The sequence below is a fragment of the Lampetra planeri genome, chromosome 1 (genome assembly GCF_965212315.1).
Source record: "Lampetra planeri chromosome 1, kcLamPlan1.2.h2, whole genome shotgun sequence".
Taxonomy (NCBI): domain Eukaryota; kingdom Metazoa; phylum Chordata; class Hyperoartia; order Petromyzontiformes; family Petromyzontidae; genus Lampetra; species Lampetra planeri.
In genome coordinates, this window is record NC_136107.1 from 26,192,389 (window position 1) to 26,214,121 (window position 21,733).

At 41.9% G+C, this 21,733-nt stretch overlaps 1 protein-coding gene across 2 annotated transcripts; it reads left to right on the forward strand.

Moving 5' to 3' along the window:
- Positions 1–6,618: 6,618 nt before the first annotated feature.
- DUS3L (dihydrouridine synthase 3 like) lies at positions 6,619–21,437 on the forward strand. Of its 2 annotated transcripts, none has more exons than XM_078597566.1 (14): positions 6,619–6,741; positions 7,659–7,736; positions 9,026–9,335; positions 10,009–10,755; positions 12,552–12,593; positions 12,871–13,023; positions 13,932–14,048; positions 15,267–15,332; positions 15,575–15,685; positions 16,422–16,518; positions 18,457–18,532; positions 19,271–19,459; positions 19,881–20,009; positions 21,113–21,437. In XM_078597566.1, the coding sequence occupies exons 2-14, from the start codon at positions 7,666–7,668 to the stop codon at positions 21,183–21,185; spliced, it is 2,181 nt and encodes a 726-aa protein (XP_078453692.1). In that variant the 5' UTR covers positions 6,619–6,741; positions 7,659–7,665; the 3' UTR covers positions 21,186–21,437. The 2 variants fall into 2 exon arrangements, with proteins under 2 accessions (XP_078453692.1, XP_078453682.1); XM_078597556.1 differs by having other exon boundaries at positions 6,627–6,741; positions 7,656–7,736.
- Positions 21,438–21,733: the final 296 nt, after the last annotated feature.

Sequence of the window (21,733 nt, forward strand, 5' to 3'; positions counted from 1 at the left end):
CGGTGTGCTCGACACTCGAAGGGGGAGTGCCCCTGGAAGGTGGGGGACATGGCCTGGCTCCATTGCCCGCAGGTGCGGCCAGGTACCTCTCCTAAATTACACAAACCATGGCAAGGGCCGGTCCGCCTCATCGAGGTTCCCAACCCACAGTCTGCGCGTTTTCGGTTTGGATCTCGGCGTTGGTTCGTTCACACGTCGCGCTTGAAACCATATGTGGCCCCTCGAGACGATGCGTCATCTCCCGATGTTGCCTTGCCGGGGTCTGTGGCTGCCGACTCATCCTTGCCTGTGCCTGTTGACCTTGCAAGAGCGCCTGTCGTGCCTTTTACAGACAAGCCGGCCGTGACATTGCTGGAGACAGGAGACTCTGCTCGGGGTGTGCCTACCACGGCTGCGGGGACTCCGAGCCCCGCCGCCCTTCCGACCCCGTCGCAGACACGATCGCGACGCACCCCCGACGCTGGGCCTTCAGGGACACGGGACCGGGACGTTGACGGGCCTCCAAGAGCGACAGGAGGACTTCATCCTGTCGCTCCTAAAACCCCGTCACGTTCCCGGTCTGCAGGAGGGCCGCCGCCCGTCCGGGACGGACCGGTGACCCGAACGCGCTCAAAGTCCCTTACATTTCGTTGAATTTTATTGTTGTGTTTTGTTGTTGTTGTTATATTTATTGTATGCTTCGTTGTCCTTGAATGTGTGATGGTTGTGTTCGCTCGCATTACTTGTCTCGTTATTGTTCAGCCGAGGTCGGCTGGATTTTCTCTACGGGGGAGGGTGGTGTAATGCGGGCGTAAACGGCTTCGCGGATATGACGTCATGGGGGGGGAGGAGTTAGGTCACGTGTGAGAGAGGGGTGAGGTCTTAAGGGAGAGATACCGGAAGAGACAGGAGAGTGTGGGAGATAGAGTTAGAGTGAGGCCACGCAGGGCGGAGGTCGAGGAGTGGCGAGATCGCCACACACACACGGAGAGTAAGACTTGGCACCGTCGGCCAGCGGTGACCAAGCGCGGAGGAACGACGGGCAGCGGTGGAGCTGCAGTGAGGGCAGCGGTGGAGCTGCAGTGAGGGCAGCCGGAGGACTGCACAGGGGATCTGCAGCGGAGCTGCCGAGGTGTGGAGGCTACGGGAGCGAGGGCAGCTATGGAGCTGCCAAGGGGAGAGCTCTGAGCGAGGGCCGTGTGGGAAAAGTGTAAGAACCCGAATAAAGGACAACGGAGACAGACCCAGGATCGAGTCCTTTATTACAATAGTAATGTGAAATTTTCTACTACTGGCTCAAAGGATACAAACGGGAAATTAACACCACCCCACAATTGTCTGATGTGGCTTGAGACGTGTATATCCAAGCAAAGATTATCAAGGCTTATACAAAGGTATGATGATGCCAGGTTGTATTACTGCAATGTTGCAGCATTAACATTAACCTCCAATTAGCACTATTGGCTCCGTATGGTGCGAAATAAGTTCAACATACATATATACATACAGTAGATACAACAAGACATGTGCCACAATGTTTAAGTATTAAAACTACTGTATTAGCATTATGTGAAATCTCCTTGACAATTATCCAATTGTTCATCATCCCAATAGCTGCGATGTTGATTGTAACCTCTACAGCAAAACAATGTCTCCCCTGATCATTCAATACTTTATCACGGTTTGGGGTCATGATCGATTTCAATTTTTGCTGTTGCCGTTTTGTTGTGTTGAATGGACAGCCTCAAGTGGATGTAGTGTTTACACGAACCAATTAGAACATTTTCCGATTAAAAAAAAATAATTTCCACACGTTTGGATGTGTGTATGGAGAGCTTAAAAATATATTTCAATAAATGAATTGATGCACCGTTATATGCTAGTATCCCAGTAAACATGCAAACATTGGGCCAACGTTGGTGGACGTTGGTCCAAGGTTGGTCCAGTATCACTGGTGTAATGGTTAGCAAATTGAACTTGCAATCCAAAGTCGCCAGTTCAACCTCCTAGCGAAAATATGAGCAAGATGTTGTGAGAACATGGGTTAATATATGCTCTTCATTCTGTTTATATATATCAAAGCAAAAACTGACAATGCAAGAATCAGAATACTTCAATTTAAATTAAATATACTAACATATTAACCATAGTTGCCTACCTCATCAGCGTATAAAACATTAATGATTGCAAGCTATTCATTAGTCCGAGAGATGAGAAATATATATATTTTTTTAGATGATTGGAGTGCAGACGCAATATCACTCACTGTAATTTATCCACTGCAGATAGCATATACAGTCTGATCTCCTATAATGCATGTTTTCATAATACGAATTGGATAATACGCGATTGAGTGAACAGAATTGCGTCACGCGAGTAGGAATAAGCGGTTTGACGGCTGCCTCGACATCGCATCACACACTGCTGGATACTTCCAGATGTTACCCACGCGCCTCGGTCTTTGTTCAGCCTGCATACGCATCTCATGTGTCATCGCGAACTGTGCTTTACGCAATATAATGAATAAACAGTACCGTACTAGCAGAGAGCGGAAATTAAGAAACAGCTGTCATTTTCTGTACTGGTCGGGGCTCTAAAAGTAATCTATTTTTTAGTTCACAAAATGTCAAGATAACATGTATTGTGAGGGTTCTGTTTCTAATCTCTAGGATTTTAACAGTATTCTGGCTAGATAATGACATTAACAGGAGCATGAATTTAAGTTGAGCAATTTCATATGAACCACGTTAGTCTTCTGTATTCATTACTCCCACCTCTTCTGTGCCACTATTATACCTCTTCCGAACTTGTTCCGCAGTTTCAATCCAATTCAGCGTTTATTTTCTTACACTGGAAATTCCGTTTAGCCAGTTACCAAGCTAGTTTTGGTGGCAACGGCCTGCAGCCACTAACCGTAGAGTTATTTTGAAAATTTTGATTTAAAGCTTTCGTGACTGCAGGGATTCATATTCTTGGTTCTTTCGGTAAAGTCACGTAGAATGGAAATAATAAAATTTAAAAAATAAAACATAATAAAATTGTATTATTTCCCTTCTACGTGACTTTACCAAAAGAACCAAGAATACGTAGCGTTATTGTTGGTGTGGCGAGCAGCCCAGACAGGAGCCAGGTAGGAAACAGGAGATATAGATTATTTCAAGAGCAGCATGATATTATATGCAATGTAAACAACAATGAACAACGCTGTACCAACAGTAATGACATGTATTAATCTGCTCCATTTATACCTACAATATGAGCAATAGTATTTGTATATGCATGCCATTAAATAGTTTCAAGTTAATGAAGTATAAAAACAATCAAATCACGTTTACCTACAAAAGCATACTGGCTTCCCTAGGCATAGTTTGGAATTTACAAGCTGTGATAGTGCTAGAGAGTATCTGAGCCTTAAGCGTGAAGGTCATTCGATATTGCTCTAAAACAATACCAGGTCATATAAAAACAAACGTTGGCCTTATATCGAAGCCATCTTGTACTAACCGGTACATATTACGATAAAAAATGTGCTTATTGTGTGCGTGCTTACTTTAAATATCCTCATCATGCATATTATTTAGGCTCAATAATCTCCAAAACACCATGGCCAATTTGAACTTAATTTAATTTACATTTAGCAATGTTATGCAACATTATCATGTTAATCATTTTTTTTTTATTATTTAACAACCACCGCTTCTTCCCACGCAAAGACAATTTCTATCTCGAACCAAATCACTCCAAGTGTGCCTAGTCTCCTCGGACCTTGGAGCTGCTATGTGGCTGGCAGATGGTTACCTTGAGCATCATCCCCTTATATGCATGGATTTTCTCCCTGTACAAACTCCGTTTTCCTCCAACATGCCGAACCCCTCTTTATTCATAGCACAATCCTTACCAGATCATCAAGGGTCTGCAATAGTATCACCTCTCACGGACCAAATCTACCACTTTATTTCTCAACATTCCACCATCCACCCTGTTTTACATGACTTACAAATTAAACATTCCTGATTCTCCACTTATGATGTTTATTCCCTTTTCACAAGTATGCTTCTCCTCTGCACATCTTTTACTCTATAACCGAAGGCTCGGATATCCTGTAAATAGCCTTTGTGATGTGCCTCACTTATGTATTACACTTGCCCCAGGGATTTTCAGAGCCTCACCTGCCCAGTCAGATTATTAAAGTTTGCATTCTCGTTTGCATGCTAGAGTATACGTCTGCAATTCTATTCTCGTGTATGCCAATGTCGGTCTGCCGGCCATGAGAGGGCTTCAGGAGAGAGTTTGTGTAGTTTTGCTATTCCTCCATTGAAGGAGCACAGACCACAGTGATTTACTATATGGTCCATAGTTTGTATATTGCGTGAGATTATACAGTATAAGTGTATGCATAACTAAATTAACCCATTGCGATTATTATTGAACACCCCTCATACGTATTTCAAAATATTGTAGGAAGATCATCCTATTACACAGAATGAGAGGTCTTCCCATCGCATCAGTGCAATCAATGGCATTTGTAGAACAACATCAGCACCACTACAACAGCAGAGTGCGCACACTATTGCTGCAGTGCAGCGAGTCATCTATCCTTCATTGTGAATCGAGCATGAAGGCAGGGTACAGGAGGGATCCTATCATTTCATAACATAAGTCAGTCCCAAAGGGCCTCTGTCTACCAACGGATTGTTTTTCTTATCCCTTGGAAGACACAACAAAGAAATCCATTTATTACGCCTAATGGTCTCACATGCACTTCACAAGCAGACGGGTCCTATCAGTACCACTCTTTGTCTTCAATTACCACATATAGTTAACCTCCTGAGCGAGAGCTCAGTTTTCTGTTTTCACCTGCAGCCAATCCAATGGGATTCCTGCTGCCAGACCAAAGTACCATATCTGTTTACCTCATTGCTCACATGTCAATTGGTATTTATCGATTTTGGATTGTACAAGCTGTCAAATAATCAATTACAATGTTAGTGCCTGATGCCACAGAGAAGTGACCAACACTGGTGCATTGATTGGACTCGCCTTTCCCTCCCCCCCCACCCCCAAACTTCCCCCGCACCCTTCTTGACTACCTTGACCACATCAACTGTCTTCCATCCGGAGCAAGGATTTAATTTACACATGCATGTATGAATGTAGTTCTACTGTCAGTGTAGAAGCTGAAAGCTCAACTTACAAATGAAAGACAATAGTTTGTTCTGTCAAAGTGGCTGGACACATTTAACTCGTCCATATTTATTTCTGTCCATTCGGCAGTAAAATGCGTAACCTGTAGTGAGTCTCCCGGAGGATCACTTTGGAAGACTATACACTGGTCAGTGTGCATGTCGGATAAATGGCCCTCTGAAGAGAGAGAGGTCCTCCACTTCCAACAAGCATTGGGTGCAAACGTGAATTTAGTGCACAGCCAGGCCGTTTCAATGGCTATAGTAGAAATTTGCGTACCAATACTCATAATGTATTGTATTTTGTTAGTGTACTGCTGGATGAAAGTCTCGCCATGCTGTATCGGTCATTGGGGTTGTTTGACCATGGAGTACTTTACCGTACTCGTTAGTGCGGCTTAATAAAGCTCGTGGAGTCAGTACTGCTACAGATATCACTAAATCACGTATTCGTTGAAATGGCCAAACATCCCAATGCAAAATCCTCCTGGATATTATATACTCTCTAAGCTTCTGGATGCCGATGATATGGAATGACTGCGGCCTGTAGCGCTACTGACAAATTGGTGATAACATGCTGTATAGAAAATTGTGGATTTCACACTGGTAAAGTGTGGGTACAAAAGGCCAAATACCCTCTAGAGGGCCTCTCTATAGCTCCCTCTAGTGGAGGGCCTTCCACCAACCAGTGGAGTAAAGCGAGCAACTGAAGGCATGCGCTTTTACCTTTTTTACTGTGAACATTATTTTCTCAAATTTTAGGAGACAATCGCTGGGCTCCTAAACAGCACGAGGGGAAGTATCTATTCTATAGTATAGACTCTGCGGGCTTTGCTGAGCTGGTATTTTGGATTCAATATCCGCTGCTGCCTCTGCTCCCTTCGCACATGGATCCAATAGAAAGTGCAATACTGACTCCTGCTGGACTAAGGAGTAATAGCTGAGGCCAATACAAATCAAAGCCAATTACTGTTTAGTTTTTTAATATGTAAAAAAATCGGTAACATATTTAGTAAATGTTTTATTCTCGACAACATATTAATAACTTTACTAACATGTCCTTAATTATCGACAACATATTAAATATTTTTTGATTTAAAGCTTTAGTGACTGCAGGGATTCATATTCTTGGTTCTTTCGGTAAAGTCACTTAGAAGGGAAATAATAAAATAATATAGATATAAAAATATAAAAACAATATTGTTTTTATATTTTTATATTTTATTATTTCCCTTCTACGTGACTTTACCGAAAGAACCAAGAATATAACATAAATTGTCCAAAATCACGAATTACATGTTTGGAAATTGAGGACAGTGGGTATTAAAAAAAAAATGACAAAAAATATATTTATAAAAATAGTTTTAAAAAATATATTTTGTTAAACTCAAACCAAACCCATACCATAGGGGTGGTAGGGGAGGAACCACGTGCACGCGTACAGTGCGCGGCACCGCCACCACCCAGCACGTGGCCTCCGTCGTCCCACAATTCCGCGTACAGTGCGGCCACGGGAGCGCTTCCGAGCTTGAGGCGGCAGAGTCGAGAGCCTCCAGAAAGATTAAAACCGCGCAGAGAGGTAAATAAGTCGACTGCAGTGGAGTCGCAGTAACATCTGTCTGCATTACGCGGAGTTCCGGCGTCACTGGATGCCCGTAGTGCGCACGTACTAATAGCGAGTCTCGAGACCTTATTCAGGAGGATGTTGGCTGCTGCTTCGTATGGCTGCTGCTGTAGACGCAGAACAACAATTCCACGTGGTGTCAAGCCAAATGACCGCGTCTGGATTCGCGGAGGGGATCACCGCTGTGATGTCTCCTTCGTATTTGTGGATCGGGGTATTGCGTCGTGTTGTATGGATGCTGCTTCATAGGGCACATTCGATAAAAAAATTACACTTCACGAAAATGTAGCTTAATGTGGGAGGAAACCGGAGTAGCCCGAGAAAAGCCACGCTTTGTCGGCTGTAGAGACGTTTGGCCATACTTCACTACGCCGGTCACTATGGTTAGGAGTTTCAAGAGGCCACTTTGGTTCTGCGATCCGCGGCGTTATGGACCAACCACTGCGCCTCCCTCTTTACACACAAATATATTGTGCACGCACATTAAACTGAGACGCACAATGTCAATAACTGGTCAAGTGTTGTTGAACTAGTCATGCGGAGTTTTCCACGTGGTGGAACGATGTGCGTTGATCGTTATATCGATTCTTAAGCGCACGAAAACATGTGCGTTGAGTCGCATGTGTAATCATTTTTGTTGTTCATTAATCCCTGCAGTACTATCAACTTTAGTTCTGCAGGCTGGCGCGCGGGCAGGTCACGTTACGTTTGTGTTGACACGAGCGAGCCTCGCCAAATATGATTGACCTCCGAGTAAATGATGTACAGGCGAGAGCAAAAGTTAGCGGTACTTATGGCGCGATTGCTTTGTACGCTGAACTTGTTGCGCACCGCACGTAGCTAACCGGAGGTGCTTCATCCGTTCCAAGTAGGAGCGCCATGGCGGATGGGGTTGCCGTTGACAGCCCCGTTGCGGCGTGCTCATCGGGTGTCGCGCACGTCAACCCCTCGTGAGTAGTACCTCCTGGCATCACAGCGCTCTCACATCCTACAAACATAGTAAGAGGGGTTTACCCTTTTAACTGGCAAAAAAAACTGGCACCTTTATATCATGGTTGCATTAACCACAACACTTGCGAGCAAAATGAAAACAAAAAGACAACTCTGATAATGAATGCACTGTCCTTGAAATTGATTGGTCCACACCCGAGACAGCGTTTCTTAGAGCCTAGTCTCACATGGTGTTGGACCAGATGACGCCAAAATGCGCACAACTCAAAGACAACGCACCATCAGAATATTGAGAGCTCGGGGTAAGAATTTTTATTATGAGACCTCTTTTGCCAGTAACAAGATATACTAATAGATTTTTACCCTTTTAACTGGCAACAAAACTTGACACCGTTATACAAGGGATCATGTTTGCATTAACCACAACACTTGCGGTCAAAATGCAAACAAAAAGACAACTGATAATGAATGCACTGTCCTTGAAATTGATTAGTCCACATGTTTATGGTGCAACGACCTTGCAGAGCCGTCTCACCCAACGCATCCCAACTTCTATGCCAATTGGATTACAAGCATTTGATTGGGTAGACATAAATACGTGGACTATGTTCTGTAAGGTCTTCATGCTGCTCAGTCATGAATCGTGGTGATGCTTGCATTCATGAGGTGGGATTGGTTTAATTGCGCGACCACACTTCCCACTGGATTATAGATCATTAGTTTGTGCCACAATCCTTGTTGATACGTGGGTTATCATTTCACGTGTTGTTGCCAAGTCAAATTGTGGGACTCATTCCACCCTCTGCAGTATGTTTGGTACCAGACTTGTCTCACACTGGTGAATGTCCAAAAGTATTTCCAGCCATGAGCTAGATGTCTTCAAGTATATACATTTATTTGCAGTTAATGTTGTCACACTGCTACCAGAAACATTGTACCTCAATACTGGATTACTGCATAATCGTAGGACCTATTGGGGTAATATCACAAATCAATTACATTGGTAACTTTTACTTCTAATGTGCCATATTTATCCAGTTTCCATACCTTTGGTGTTTGCTTGTACTCAGGTGTACTGGCACAGCATTAAGAACCGTTGACTATTTTTGCTTGTTTTAAATAACTACATAAACACACTGCTGAAGTTTTGGTAACATGTTTTTGTAATATACTAGTTTCAGTATATTTATATTTAAACAAGTCCACTGTTGATCACGTCTCCTAATGTAATTCACCAAACTCAGTCTTGAACTTCGGTAAATCTGGAAATGTGTAATGCCTTCCACAGCTACTTGACCTCAAAAGATCACTTTCATGACATTGTCAAAGCCTTCAAAGACAAGCAAAAATGTACAGGTAAGAACTCTGAAGGTGGCATCGCAGGAGAGAAGGCGGATAACACCGGGGACAAACCAGAGCCTCCAGAAAAGAGGCCGCGACTGGGAGACGATGACTGCTCAGCGCCGTCGCGTCCGACCAGCACAACGGCCGTTCATGAAATCTCGACGGCCAAGAAGCGAGTACGGGGTCAAAACAAGAACAGGCCTCACGTGAAGCCCAACAGCTACGAGGTCAAGCTCTGCCCCTCCGTGTTGCAGGTAGGCACAGAAGGCTGCTGTGTGCAGGATATGTATGTCCTCAAGTTTTTGAGAGAATACAAACATCTGTGTTAAATTTGAAACTTCCAGAAACCGATCACGATTATCTATCTCTTTTTTGGAACAATAATTAAAATGTATAATGAGCATTCCATCCTAGGATCCACCAAATGCGCAATGCATGAAAAGCAGGAAACAAAAACAGAACAAGGGCAACCGACCATGGCTGTGAATAGTTCTATCGATAATGATTCAAACTTTGTTTTAATACAACATTTGTACACTGGGCCTGTCTTGTTCATGAAGATGAATACATTGGGTTTGTTTCTCTTTCAGTGATGTGCAGAAACTTATAATATTGAAGTTTTATTTTATAATTGCCACAATTGAATGCAATTGTCTTATAGTAAAATGAACGTTAATTTGATCAGTACTGAACCATAATTGATTACTTGCATGCAATAAAGGTGCACACCAATCGTGCATAAACCGAACTGGTAATATGCAAAGAGTTAAACCATTTTGTAGATAAATGACAATGAAAACTTAGTGTTGCCAATGTGCAGTTTCAGTTATGGCTTAATCATGCTTATCTTATAAAATATTGGATAACAATGCATAATTACAGACGATGTACGTTTGTCTCTGTTTTTCTTGCCGTGGTATGGCTTAGGGATCTACGTCCAAGTGCTTCTATGGAGACCGCTGTTACTTCATACACGACGTGGCAGAGTATATGCTCGTTAAACCGCCTGACCTGGGTCCTGAGTGTCACCTGTATCAGACGTTTGGTCGTTGCCCTTATGGCATCACCTGCCGCTATGCCAGTGGTCACCCAGAGATAGCTGGAGGGGCTCTGGAAGAAAAGACTCCAGCGAGGGAAATTACATTTGTTCCACTACCGGGAACTGTTAACCATTTGCAAAAGGGCACACAAAAGCTATTGCGAAAGCGTCAGTTTCCATTTACTGGCGCAGAGACGTACCTGCGTTCGATGTCCAAACAAAAGGGAAATTCTAAACAAAAGCCAACCCCAAAATCTGAAGCTTCCGAAGATCCTAGCAGTACATCTGTGAAGCATGGAGACTCGAAGTCGGAAAGCAGCACCCAGCCAGCTGAGCTTATATCCAACAATTGTCCCACCACATCGTCAGTGCCGATTGAAAATGAATGTTTTATAGAGTCTAATGGTAGCACATTGTGCAGTGATTTCGAAAAAGGAGTTGGCAAGTTGACCGATTGTTTGAAAATGGTGTCTGCTGGTGACCTGAACAATCACGGCCAAGCTGCCGCGTCTGAATGTGCAGCATCCAAGACATCAGAGCCAAGGGGTAGCAGTATAAGTGGGTGTCCTGTCCGCACAAGTGGCGTTCTAACGGATGAGGACATCATTAAAATCCGGCAGCCAGAGAAGAAGACGGTAATATTTTTGTGTCAATTTGTTTACCTTTTTTTTGCTCAGCTCTTTTCCTAAAATAAGCAAGGTATGAAGAAGGGGCTTGACCCGAAATGTTGCAATTACATATATATGTTTCTTTTAAGGCAGTGTTAATGAATTATTGTTTATATAATGTTCAAGTTCATTATGTATATCAATTAAAATTTAAATAATCTGCTGAGGTGGCTTGGAATGCTTCGAGGGTTAATGCCAGGGCACTGAGTGGGCATTGCTGAGATACTAGGTTTGAATTTGGGCAGCCACATTTGATTACACTTGGTTCTCCGAAGGAGTAGGTTAATGCTCTTAGTCTGGTCACCAATGACTGCACTGACATAATTTGATCATGTTTGATTTTCATTTAGTTTTCATATTTAAATAATGAGAATTAAACATTTTTATTGAATTTATATGCAATTGATAAAGTGAAGCTTGGCAAGCCTGTTGATGTTAATTAAGTAAGAAGTATTCTACAAATATCACCTTCCAGGATTGTTTTGGCAGAGGATAATGAACTGCTGTTTGCAAGATTTAATATATAGTTCCTCATCTTATGACAGTGCTAATAGAACATTTTGGAATGGAGTTTTCCAATAAAAAAACGTAACTTTATAACCTTAGGTGTGATTTGATTAAAAATAGTATAGTGAATGGGGTATGACTGGAATTTATTAGAAGAGTTGACAAGTATAATATTTGAGTTTTAAGAGTATTCAGCTGCTCTAAATTTCCACATAATACGCCAATTCGTTGAGCTATCATTTTGGCCAGGTCGCTTCTGACAATTAGCGATATAGCTCGGTGGGCCTTGCCTAGTAAAATTAAATATATATTTATAGTAGTTAATATTGTCAAAGATGGCAAAAATATCAGTGTAAGATACATGGACTGCCCTGAAATGTCTAGAGGGTATTTTGGTCTACTCTTCTACACTGATGAGAAGTTTTCGAAGAGGTGGGAGTATCCACGCAATCTGTGGTGGTCCCATGAATATTGTAGGGTGGACAGGTGGGGAACTTAAGTAACTTGTTTATATTTTCAACTGCTTAGCCGGGAGATCAAACCGTCAACCTCTGAATTTCAAGTCCAGTGTGTATTGCTCCACAACCGTATCTAGAAGAGCAGTGAGCTGCTATTGTTTTGAGGGTGTCAAGATACATTTATCAAGGAATTAAGCTGCCGGATTATTTTCCCACACTTATCTCTGGCAGATACTATGTACTTCATTCCTGCTTGCCACTTCCAAAATTTGCTTCTCAACCTGAGTAGCTGGCTCGCCTACTACTTCTGTTATCATCTAGAACATGCTCACATCCTGATTGCAGCTTTTCCATCCATTTCTAAATATTGCCATGATTCATGCAGTTGCTACCATATTGCGCCTTCATACTTTGATAAACCTATTTTCCTTTACACAAAAAAATCAGGAACCTGCTGCTCTTTTAATTTGCTCTTTTTTCTGACCCACCCCTACTGGACATTTGTGAAAAAAGAGCTTCATGGCACATCGTATTTCTACAGGATGAAAAATATTCTGATTCTGCAGTTGTTAAAGGAATCCTCCATCTTTGATCATATGATACATCTGCTATCTAGCTGTGAGTCTATTTTTTCAGAAATGCACATGGGTTCTAGGGAAATGCCCAATTACGCCACAGTTTTTTAAACCCAAATTTTCACTTAAATATGTTACGGAATTATTAAAAGTATCTTTACTGAAATTATTTAAACACCCTTGTTGCCAGAAAATGAAAAACATTTTATAATTTTTTTTTCAGATTGATTTCAGAGACAAGCTGTACCTGGCTCCACTCACCACTGTAAGTTTTAATTGGTCGTAGCTAAATAAATGTGCAATATTCTGACTCTTGATGCATTGTTTTATTTGGAAGAGAGTGCCCTTTCCCTTGCTTTGTTCTTCTGATGTATGTATGTTGAACTTTCACACTATACGTAGCCAACCGTGTTAATCATCAGGACATTGAACAATCTTTATTTCTTTGACTCGTGACATGCCTGAATTTATATATTTGCTCAGGGTGGAGAGTTGTGTAGCACCAAATCGGAAACTCGTCCGTTGTCCTATGTTGCATACAGTGTGGTAACCTGCCATTCCGGAGGATCTGCAAGATGCAGGGCGCCGACATCACGTGTGGGGAGATGGCCATGTGCACAAACCTGCTACAAGGCCAGATGTCCGAGTGGGCTCTGCTCAAGAGGCACCACACCGAGGACATCTTTGGAATCCAGGTGCATTCATGCTCCCTCTGGATTTCCCTTGCAGACTTTTAGTAAATTAATGTTAATCTTAAAGTCCGGCTTTTGTAAAGTATTTCCAGTGTAACAATGCATTCATATTCTTTGGGTCTTTCGGTAAAGTCACGTAGATAGATTGAATGAAAATAACAATATAACTACTAGTAATACATTTTCTTTCAACCTTTACCGAAAGACCCAAAGAATATGAATTCCTGCAGTCACGAACGCTTTAAGTCAAGATTGAATGCATTCATAGCTTAATATATTAATCCTTCAGCTTATGGTATATACATAAAATTGCATGTAAGAGTCTTTTCATACTCGTATGGTGAATGTAATGGGTTCACATGAGCCACTAGAGACACGTTCATTGTAGTGTTAAATTAAAAAAATATCCCTGAATGAAATTCAGACGCTGAAGTGTAGCATTTAATCAAATTACCAGCAGGTTGAGTTTATTCAACCCTACTGCCCAAAATGGTTGTAATGTGTATATGTTTGAAACAGATTTTTATATAGATGCCTGGGTCCATGAACATGTTTTTAATAGGTTACCAACAATAACCTAATCTTGAATGAGAGTGATTAACAAAAACATGGCAATTGCATATTCCGCTAGATAAACAAACATGAGGTTAACCCGTGTAAATATATATAAATATAATGTTTTCAGGTCCAGCTGAAACAGTTGTCACATCTGTTTTTATGAAATGTTACACTTTAATTACCACCTACATGACGTATCTTGTGGGAAAAACAATCATTCGTACTGTATGGCCACATCTCATAGGTGTAGTGTGTTTATTCTGGGTCAATGGATGAGGTTCAGCAGACACCGAAGGGGTTTCCCCTGGTTTCTCCATGGTTGTAATGTCCGCTTGGACGATGTTGTTCCGCAGCTGGAGGGGGGATTCCCAGACACCATGACCAAGTGTGCAGAGCTTCTCAACCAGAATGTGGACATGGACTTTGTGGACATAAATGTTGGCTGCCCCATCGACCTCGTGATTAATAAGGTGCGAAGCTACTCATACGATGACCAACTCACCTTGGAATGTACCCGAACTCGGCAGGTATCGGCAGCGAAGAAGGTTTGAGCCTGGATAGTGCTTAGATGAGTGGCCACCATGGGTAAAATTGTTGTTAGAGGCTGCTGCAGGACTGTTGCCAGCAAACAATCAGAATTGGAATATGTATTTATACTGGAGAAATCTGATGAGCTCAAAAGCTATTTTTCACAGATGTCCAGTAGGGGCGGGTAAGTACGATAAAGCAACAAGTGTTACAAAACACGATAGGAGTGCATAGTATAGGAAAGGTAAATAAATCACTTAAAATTATGCAAATAAAAAATATGTTTTTTTCTTGCCAGGTAAAGCCCACTTGATGTATTAACTTATTTTACAGAAGCGACCTGGTCACAAATGATAGCTCAACAAAGTGGCTTATTGCGTGGAAATTTTATAGCAGAGACCAGTGTACTGTGCTATGAGCCAATATATATGCTTTCCACCGTTACCAACCCACACTGACCAGCATGGTGAAAAATGTTAAAACCCCCAAAACTCACATGGCATGGGAAGGTCCCTCATCCAGCAGTGTTTTCACAAAAGAGCTGTACAGTACCACATGCACATGTGCGATATTATATTTTAGTGTTACACCTATTCAACTCCCAAGTTACACAATATAGTTTATTTGTTTGCAAATTAATAATCAATGCACATCATTTTTATACACAATTCTGATCAAATGAAATCCAATTTTCAAATGTTAGAAGTTGCACATTGCAGACCTTCTTGTTAAGCCTGTGCACTTGACATGTGCAGGCTTTGTTAAATTTTGAGTAATTCCATGTTATTCATTATACATTACAATTTGGATGTTTATTTTATCTAGATTCACCAACATCTTAAGACACTGTGAAGTTGGTATCTATGAGTATACCAGCTGGGTGTTTTTAACCATACAGCTTCTGGGTGACATACCAAAATTAAAGGCCCTTTTTTGATGATAGATGCCTGACAAGAGGTTTAATATTCTTCAAACACATGTTTTCACCTCCTTCGCAGACCAACCTTTCCCCTGATGCATTGCCTTAGGGTAAAGGTAGGGATAGGAAAATTAACACTGACTCTACGTTTATAAGTAGCTGTGTGTAGCTCGTGCTTTAAGTTCCTTGTGCTTCTATTGACCATGTGTACATGTATAAATACATGTGCTCTTGTGCACAGGGAGGAGGATGTGCTCTCATGAACCGGGCACTTAAGTTCGAGCAGATTGTGCGTGGCATGGTGTCGGTAAGGCTAATCAATTAAATCCATACAACCTAACACCATTAAACTAATCTTTATCCACTCAACATGATCTTGTGTTGGACATCATGCATTTCTACTTGTTACATTTCTGCGTGACCATTTCTATCCACGTGTTTATATCTTCCAATCAGTCACACATTGCCCATTTTAACTTTATGGTGTGTGTGTTAGTGAGAGACTTTTTTCACGTCTGTATTCTCCTTCGCGCACGTGCGCTGTTGTAGGTTCTTGATATGCCCCTTACGGCAAAAATACGGACCGGAGTGCAGGACAAAACGAACACGGCCCACAAACTCATCCCTGAGCTGCGTGACTGGGGCATCTCGATGGTCACTGTACGTACAAGCACACAGCTCAAATGTGACTACTGCCAGAAATGGCCAGCCTAACCACTGGTTCCTTCTGTTACTCTGGAAGCAGATGTCCACGCATAATTTTTCGGTGATTTGTTGAATTATATCGCTGCTGGAATGCATATTCGCAAACCTCGGGATGTGTCTACGTACGCCTCAAAATTTACTTCCGTGAAAAATAGAAAAATAAATACATTATTGGTCAATGTTTCATCCAGTAAGGCATATATACAGTTTGTGGAGGCTGATGTTACCGTAATAAATAGATGATAAAAGTCCTCCATTAAAATTCACATCATTATAGTTAAATTTGTTGGACTAAAAGACACAATGAATACACTTTTTTTACTTAATTTTGCAATACGAATTATACTTGTTAATGTAATGTTTTTTTGTTCATGCCTATATATACTAACCACTAAATTTGCCCGGTGTTAGTTATGCAGAAAATGTCTTTGCAGCCATTACACTTATTAGGGAATTCACTCATAAATTCCAGCCTAAGCTCCTGAAGTGCATTTGTAAATCAACAAAGCAATGATCGAGGCAAATTGTTTTGACAAAAAAAAAAGGGTGTGTGTACATCCACTGAACAGCATTCACCACATGGTTGGCTCAGTGATTGACACGAGCCTTGGCTGGTGTATAAGAGGCAGTGCTAATATAAAGGTATTAAGCTTATTACATGCGGTGGCACTGCTCTGTTGTGTGAGTGTAGCTGCATGGCCGATCGCGGGAACAACGCTACACAAAACTGGCTGACTGGAAGTACATCGACTACTGTGCGGAGGTGGCCAGCCCGCTGCCCTTATTCGGTATAGTAATCTTTAATAATTCCCTTTACCTTGGAAAGCCTTACTGAGTCTCTAGACTCCTTAGTTTGGCATCTGAAAGGAAACTAGAAATACACAGAAAACATTAACATTTTGGGATAACACTAACAAGCTCTGTACAAAATGAATACATTGAATCTCAATGTGAGCTTAGTCCATTGTGCTGCCATCTCCCGGCACCTTGCATCCCCCTGCCAAACAAATCCGGATGTGCACTAGTGATTTGAAGCTTTCGTGACTGCAAGGATTCATACTCTTAGGTTTTTTCGGTAAAGTCACGTAGGTAAAAATAAAATCATAGAAATAAAATTATAATTTTATAAATAAAAATAATAGAAATAAAATTATAATTTTTCTTTATTTTTTCTTTCTTTTTACCTACATGACTTTACCGAAAAAACCTAAGAGTATGTGCACTAGTGGTCATCCACCCAAGCACTAAGCAGGCTCAGTCCTGCTTTGCATCCGAGATCTGACAATGATCAGATTTATTTTGGGAGTATTAGTTGTGACATATGTGATGTGCATGCTCCCATGGTAATCCTGACCACTCAAGCAGATCATTTGCGTTTTGTGCAAACATACTATTTGTCAGTATTAAGATCTGAATATGGTATAAAAAAATACACTACAATTTTTTTAATGCTATTTATAATTATTATCCTTGAATTGAACACTTGTTGCCAACAATTGATAGTGTTGCATTGGATATTTATGTAAATAAACTTTATTCTGCTCTGCGCTGTGAATTTATCACACTACAATTTCTGATGGAGGATTACATCGGTGGAGTGAGAAATGTACGGAAGATAGTAGCGGAGCCACTACAGTACTTTTAATAAACTATGCCAGTTTATTCAAAGTACTGTAGTGGCTCCGCCACTACAGTACTTATTTACTGCACTTGTGCTGGTAGTTTGGGAAGTAAAGTTGGAGCACAGTTTATCGGCATGTGAAAATGGCTTGGAAATGTGATAACATTTTAAAATCTCATGAGAATGAATAGCTCGTGTCATGTCAGTCTTGCTTACATGTGTAGTGTCCTCCTCCCGCCCGGCGTGTGTGTGGTGTGGTATGCGGCGCACACACTCGGTCGGAGACGAGGCAGTTGCAGGAGGCACCGTCTCTCTCTTTATTATCTCTATCTCATTTACACCACCCACTCCGGCCTCCTCTCTCACGACCACACTGCCGTACAGCCCGGCCCAGACACGACCTTGTCCGCGTTGCACCGACGGCGTCGACCAAGACGGCCAACTACTGTTCGGCCGCGCAATGATCAGACGAAGGCGGCGGCGGCGACGACGAGACGAGTCCACTCCCCGAACCGGCAGCCCGGAGCTCTCGCTCTCCGCTGCTTTTATTTTACTCGGCACGGCTTGGCTCCGCCCTAGCCGTGCCTCCCTTCTCGAACCCACCAGAGGGTTCCAGGGGCCTCCCTATGAGGTCTACCGTGACCCTTGCCCCAGTTCCTCCACCCTGCCAGCACACCCGTGTATATGCTCAACGGCGCATGCGCTAACTGTCCACCGCAGTTGCTGCTGCTGGACAGCAGTCGGCGCTGTCACTACACAATATCCTTTCGCAAATTATATGATTTTATTATTAAGTTCAGTTTTCAAAAAGCACCGCAGCCTGCTCTTGTTTTTATTTAATTAGTTTTCTTACTGGTCTGCCTCAATAATAGTCATACACACTGAAGTATTTTCCAGATTAATCTTCAGTGTTCAGCACACTTGTTTTACGTGACTTATATGTTTTGCTCCAGAGATGGAGTGGTTCAATCAGACAATTTGCACATGGGTCATTACATCGCAGGACCATCAGAGATGGTGGTGGCTTTGGGAGACCTTCATCTATCAGTGGATTGACCATTACTGCTGGTGATGGTGAGGATTAAATTACATTTTTCCCATGCAGGCAATGGAGATGTGCTGTCTTACGAGGACATGGATCTGGCTCGACAGACGAAAGTAGCCGGCGTCATGATAGCCAGGTTGGGAACCATCTCACTTGTCTTTGTCTTATGGTGCACAAACCTTGTATGTATGTTGAACTTATTTTGCATCGTATGTAGCCAACCGTGCTAATCGGTGCGGAGGAAGGACAAAACATTAAACATCAACAAACTTCACATTTTAATTAGTGCTTAACAAGAGCTTAAATACATTGCAATGTTGTACAATATTTAAGGGTGCCTCATTGTGCCTGGGGTGCTTGCCTTGGTGCAGTTTTTTTGCCTTTTAAGCGCTGCAGTCATGAACAAAACGTGATTTGGATATCTGTTGAACATTAATACACTTCAGGAGATCATAATCTCACGACTTATAATAGTTCTGTTTTGATAGGTATCTCAATTTAATGTGAAAAAATACCATGGATTTGTACGTGATTAAGTTTGTAAATATGATGCAAAAATGAATTCCCCCCCCCCCCAACTCTTAGGTTTTTTCGGTAAAGTCACGTAGGTAGAAAATAAAATTAAAATTAATAAAAGTAATAATAGAAATAAAATATAATTTTTGCTTTCTGTACTGGAAATGAAGGTTATTTCATGTCTAGGAAAAGTTATTTGTGAAAACAAATGAATCAGTTGGCACAATAGGTTGTCAACCATTTTAAAGCATCGCGTACAAGCATTTGGAATTCACTTGGTTCGTTTTATGATATACGTTGTGACTGATGACACAAAGTTAGTGCTCAATATGATGGTGCCTATGGCTCTTGAGTGCAGAGGTGCGCTGATCAAGCCATGGATCTTCACGGAAATCAAAGGGCGGCGACACTGGGACATCTCATCCCACGAGCGCTTTGAGCTGCTGCGGGACTTCACAAAATATGGCCTGGAGCACTGGGGCTCGGACACGCAGGGGGTGGAAAAGACACGCAAGTTCCTGCTGGAGTGGCTCTCCTTCCTCTGCCGGTGAGGGACGCTTTGTTGCTCGTCACGTCTACATGAGATCAGGAATTTCATCTCAGATGTTTGCTTGCATGACATCTGGTCATGCTTTACATCACCAGATGTGAAACTATTTTTAAAATAACAGAAGCTTTATCACTGGTGGGTTGCACTGCTGTATGGGCTCATAATTATGGGGGACAGGACCATGTCATAGGTTTAGCAGCAGTGTCGGACACCAATGTCAAGCAATGTTTTTTTTAATTAGCGCACCATGAATTTGATATTTCTCTAGTATCTGCAATGTGCATTGTGTTTATGCACTTTTTAAGTTATTTTCACGTGTGTATATGTTATGCAAGGTATCTTAAAAAGCAAAAGTTGGTGACCATCAATGCATGGCTTGCTTTTTACAAGAAAAGATATGCCTGACTGTCTGGCTCAGGTATATCCCCGTGGGAATCCTGGAACGTGTGCCGCTGAAAATTAATGAGCGTCCACCATACTACCTGGGCCGGGATGACATGGAGAGCCTGATGGCCAGCCAGAACGTCGCCGACTGGATCACAATCAGGTACGGAGGGTTCCCTGTAAGTTTTGTTCTTGGCGCCACAGTGCAGAGAACAGAATGGAACTATGCCAACCAGTCATATTTGTGACTGCTCAGTGTGGACAGGTGGCAGACAGCATGATTAAATTATTTCTATGTAAATGATTGATGCTTATTATTTTTTGGGAAATTTATGAAAATTGTAACTCTGCAAGTAATTCTTAATGAGTTTAACACGTAGAATGGTGACCAATATTCATGAGATTTTTTTGGGTTAGATCGCACAAATATAAACGTGTTCTTAATTCTTACATTGTTCATTTATTGCTCTAATATCTAGGCTCAATACCCGAGGAATGGGGCCCATTTATTGTCTAAGGTTCAAACCCGTTTGATCAGTGCGTACCAGTCTCAGACCCAAATCAACACCGTCTTCCATCTGCAATCTATGGTGATCTGCTGTACCCACGTGTGAACCTTGTGCGATACGGCTAGCACACTTTCGGAGTCTCCAACCCAAAAACCTAGAAAGACTTACCAGCTCACCTTCAGGATCCATCCCTGAGCCAGTTTTGCAAGATACTTAAACCTGTGTTTTCCAAAGAGCTTTCCACGTGTGCATTCGTGATGGACTGGACTCAAGAGTGCGCGATAAGAAATGCTCAGACTTCGTGCCCATCTGTGTACTTGAACAGAGCCATGAGGTTTCCATTGCTCAGCCTCCCGTTTCATCCTCCCCTGCCCTATTCCCAACGAAATTTTTTCAACTAAATTTCACTCAGGCTGGGTTAAGTTAGACTATCGCTAGCTAACCTCTCCCATATGTATTTCCACACTATGTTGCAAGGGATGTCTTGACCCCATCAGGTTACGACCCTTTTCGAAATAGTCCTGGGTGAAAGCGTGCAACTCCTTTATGGAAACAAACCCCAAGGCCTGTGCCAAGTTCTGTGTCACAAGTGCTCTATGGTAGTCATGGGAATGGGGAAAAAGTAGTTAACCGTTTCAGTGTTCATCGAAATGTGATACACAATGTTACGGTGAAAATGATGCCTGTCAACCTGTGTTCAAATAGTTGTTAAAGTATGATTTTATTGCCTAATGTGGTGTGACCTTTTTGTATGCAGTGAGATGCTTTTAGGGCCAGTGCCATCCAGCTTCACCTTCCTGCCCAAACACAAGGCCAATGCTTACAAGTAAGAAGAGTAAGGTCCTCTGGGTGACCCATCGGCTGTGGCCCTTCACGTTGCTGCACGTGGATCAGGCTGTGGCGTCCGTCAGTGTTGGTGGCTACAACATGCCAGAATTTTGTCAAACATATCAATATATATTTTTTAGATATTTTGAAAAGCACATTTGCCCTTGTAGAAGTGAATGATTGTTGACTGACAAAGGTAAAATTAATAGGGTAACCAGGGCATTTCAGAGTGTTGATATAAAACAAATCAGTTGGTATATATATATTCTTGGTTCTTTCGGTAAAGTCACGTTGAAGGGAAAAACAATAAAATAATAAAAATAAAACATTATTTTATTGTTTTTCCCTTCTACGTGACTTTACCGAAAGAACCAAGAATATGAATCCCTGCAGTCACGAAAGCTTTAAATCGAAACAGGTATGTTTTAAATCCCCACCTTTAAGCACTAGTTACAAAATAATGCATAGATTTTTGGGGTCTAAATCAAATATTAGTCCACATGTTACCCTTCCCATAATGTTTTTACTGTTGATTTATATCTCTATGCTG

Bases quoted from the DNA above. Each gene is read 5' to 3' on its own strand.
- DUS3L (XM_078597566.1), top strand. From the start codon at position 7,666: ATGGCGGATGGGGTTGCCGTTGACAGCCCCGTTGCGGCGTGCTCATCG. The intron at 9,336-10,008 runs GTAGGCACAGAA...GGTATGGCTTAG, and splicing joins TCTGCCCCTCCGTGTTGCAG to GGATCTACGTCCAAGTGCTT. The intron at 18,533-19,270 runs GTTGGGAACCAT...TCTTGAGTGCAG, and splicing joins GCCGGCGTCATGATAGCCAG to AGGTGCGCTGATCAAGCCAT.